At 36.2% G+C, this 2,953-nt stretch overlaps 1 protein-coding gene across 1 annotated transcript; it reads left to right on the forward strand.

Annotated features, from left to right (window-relative positions):
- Positions 1-1,670: 1,670 nt before the first annotated feature.
- LOC129244350 (trypsin theta-like) lies at positions 1,671-2,369 on the forward strand. Its single transcript, XM_054881970.1, has one exon. The coding sequence runs from the start codon at positions 1,671-1,673 to the stop codon at positions 2,367-2,369; it is 699 nt and encodes a 232-aa protein (XP_054737945.1).
- Positions 2,370-2,953: the final 584 nt, after the last annotated feature.

Here is a 2,953-nt window from a genome sequence, read left to right on the forward strand (position 1 = left end):
GCGCCTATGAGGACGTTTCAAAACTTGGAAGCACTCACACATTATGGGATTTTGAACAGCTGATAGGCGAAATGGCAGACTGCCAGAAGAAACGCGCCAAAAATAACAGACGAAAACAGTTCGTTTTTGCTTAATGGAGAAATGACGTGTTAAAATTTTTAAAATTATTTGTCTTAAAGTTAATTCAATTGAAATGTAATAATTTGAATTTAAGTGAGTTTGTAGAATCCAAAGCTCGTTATATCCTTTTCGACTTCTACTTTTAATTAGTTTTATGTAAATAATGTAATTTTATTGAAAACTGTGTGTTGGTTTATGTAAATTTGTATATACGTAAATATTCTATGGTTGAAAAGAGTAGGTAAGGGAATTGAATTTTAGTTTGAGATATTTTACAAAAATTAAAGGTAATCTGCTTTAACTTATTCTGTTCGTTGTTTGAGATTTTTTTTTTTTGTTACCCACTTTCTGTGTTATATTAAAAAATCGCAATATGTCATGTTTTTAATTATAACTTATGTTTTTTGCGTTCATTACTTTATTATTATTAAATTACTTTTGTATTTCAGTTTTAAATAATTTCATTTACATACAAATTTTTAAATTTTTTGCTTATTTATGTACATATTTCATACGGATTGTGCTTATTTTTAGTATATGTAGGTGTTTACGAGTGATATAAGGCTATTGGGCAACCGCACACTAAATACTAACCTCAATGGTGGTGTGGAAACTAAAAATTCCAGACCTTTGGTTCAAAAATACCCAATTCATGTTTCTACCGGTGTGGCAATATTGGAAAATGTTATAAAAAATGCACATTTTTCAGCGCTCTCACGAGAAAAAGAGTTTCACATCTAGTCATCTATGCCATATAGGAGGATCGATTTTAGGCGAGTATTGTGGATTTTAAGTTTTATTTTTAGTGACAGGATGCGAGATCGCCACAGTCTGCTAAGCTTATGAAACGTAGTTGGTGCTTTGCAATTACGAGCTGCCACATCTTTAACTGCGCCACCATCCTTTGTAATTTGGCTACCGAGGTAGCAGAACTCATCTACATCTTCGATAATATGGCGTTTTCGTTGGTATTAAGTTCAGAAGGAGATGTGTTTGTTGTTTATATTCCCATAAGTTTAGTTTTTGTGAAGTTCATTTTAGAACTTTTTATTTTCTAGTTGGCGAAGTTTGGCAACGTCAGCTAATGTGTGAGTTATAAAAACGGCATACTCGACATTTTTCTAAAAACTCTGATTAAACATTTGGAAATTTTGATGTGTTTTTAATTTTTAATTTTAAAAAGGAAGGCTTCCTTTGCGGTAGAAAGATTAGGTGGAAGAGGCCTTGGTTTCACTTGGTGTGTCCAACTGATGCTGATCACCAGGAGAAACAAACGATTGGAGTGCTTTGTTAAATTCGGCCAAAATCGCTTAATCGGTTTCCGCGCTATAAATATATAGTTTTGTTTAGATTATGACACTATTTTAGCCAACAAGTGAACGATGTGTGCTAAAACAGCTTTAATAAATATTTAACTTAATTCCAATTAACTTTGGTATAGAACTCTTTAGAAGCTGTGTAAGCGATAAATGGCAGAGTATATAAGAACGCAAAAATTTGAGCAAAGTCACAGTTGAAAGCTTCGCACTAAACCCAGCACATCCTTCAAAATGGCCAACAAATTCATTTGTACTTTATTGCTGATTGCCGTATGCGCCAAAAGCATATCCGCCGATGGAATTGAGAATGGTAATGCCACCACCATTTCGGCACATCCTTACGTAGTCGCTATACAGGGAACCGATGGAACACGCGTCTGCGAGGGTGCCTTAATCGATTCGAATGTCGTTGTCACAGCTGCTCAGTGCTTGGCTAACTACGATGTTTCACAATTGGTCGTGAGTGTAAATAACAGTAAGATTGTAAGCATTGCCAAGAGTACCTTCGATGGTAACTTCGATTATACGACCATGGAATATGATGCTGCCGTCTTAAAATTGGCAGAGGAAGTAAGTGTTGATACCATTGAATTAGCTTCCGAGGAACCAGCTACCGGTGCCAGTGGTGTAGTCACCGGTTGGTCTTCAAGTGGTGCTCTGGTAGATGTTTCGGAGTCTATCATCAGTGCCAGTGATTGCGTTTCGGGAGAGTATACCTACGAAGAGGGTGACGTTTTAAGTTCAATGTTGTGTGGTCTCGCAGCAAACAAAGCTTGCGACGCTCTACCAGGAAGTCCTTTGGTGGCCAACAACCAATTAGTTGGTTTGGTTTCATGGGGCTATGGCTGTGCCAACAGTGCCAACCCAGCTGTTTTCACCAACATCGCTTCAGTTAAGTCATGGGTAGATCAAACTGTACAGTCTTTGTAAAAGTTTTTAATTTCTGGCGGAGTAAATACACATTTTCTAGAGCATTAGATGACTAAAACTAATGTCTATAACTAAAAAACTGTGTATAAATAAAAATTTGAATAAAGTAAATACAGTATATAAATTTTAAGACTTACAACACTCATATCATTTTGATCGACGTCTTCATGACCAGCCCATATTAAAGCCTTGTTGAAAATTTCAACTGCTTCAGGCAGCTTAATTTTCTGCAGTTGCTCTGATACGCTGTCATCATCGGATTCGTCCTCTTGTTGATGATCGTCATCTCCATTGCCCTCCTCGATATCTTCGTTCCATTCATGTATGGCTGGTAACGTGAAATCTGAAATTTTTATAAAAAAAGATTTTTCAATAACCCACATACATATCTTTGAGCATATCTGCGAACACGAACGAACCTCAGGATTTAAACTACTAAGGAGATCGACGGTGTTGCTCATCAAGGTGCGAAGTTCAGCTTCCCATTTTTCTTTTAAAACCAACGGAACATTATCTTCGGGATCATCATTGTTTACCGCAAAATTTAAAATACTGTTCCATCACTTACTTAGCTAATGTTGCTT

The sequence above is a fragment of the Anastrepha obliqua genome, chromosome 4 (genome assembly GCF_027943255.1).
Source record: "Anastrepha obliqua isolate idAnaObli1 chromosome 4, idAnaObli1_1.0, whole genome shotgun sequence".
Taxonomy (NCBI): Eukaryota; Metazoa; Arthropoda; class Insecta; order Diptera; family Tephritidae; genus Anastrepha; species Anastrepha obliqua.

Excerpts from the sequence above, each read along its gene's own strand:
- LOC129244350 (XM_054881970.1), top strand. The coding sequence starts at position 1,671 with ATGGCCAACAAATTCATTTGTACTTTATTGCTGATTGCCGTATGCGCC.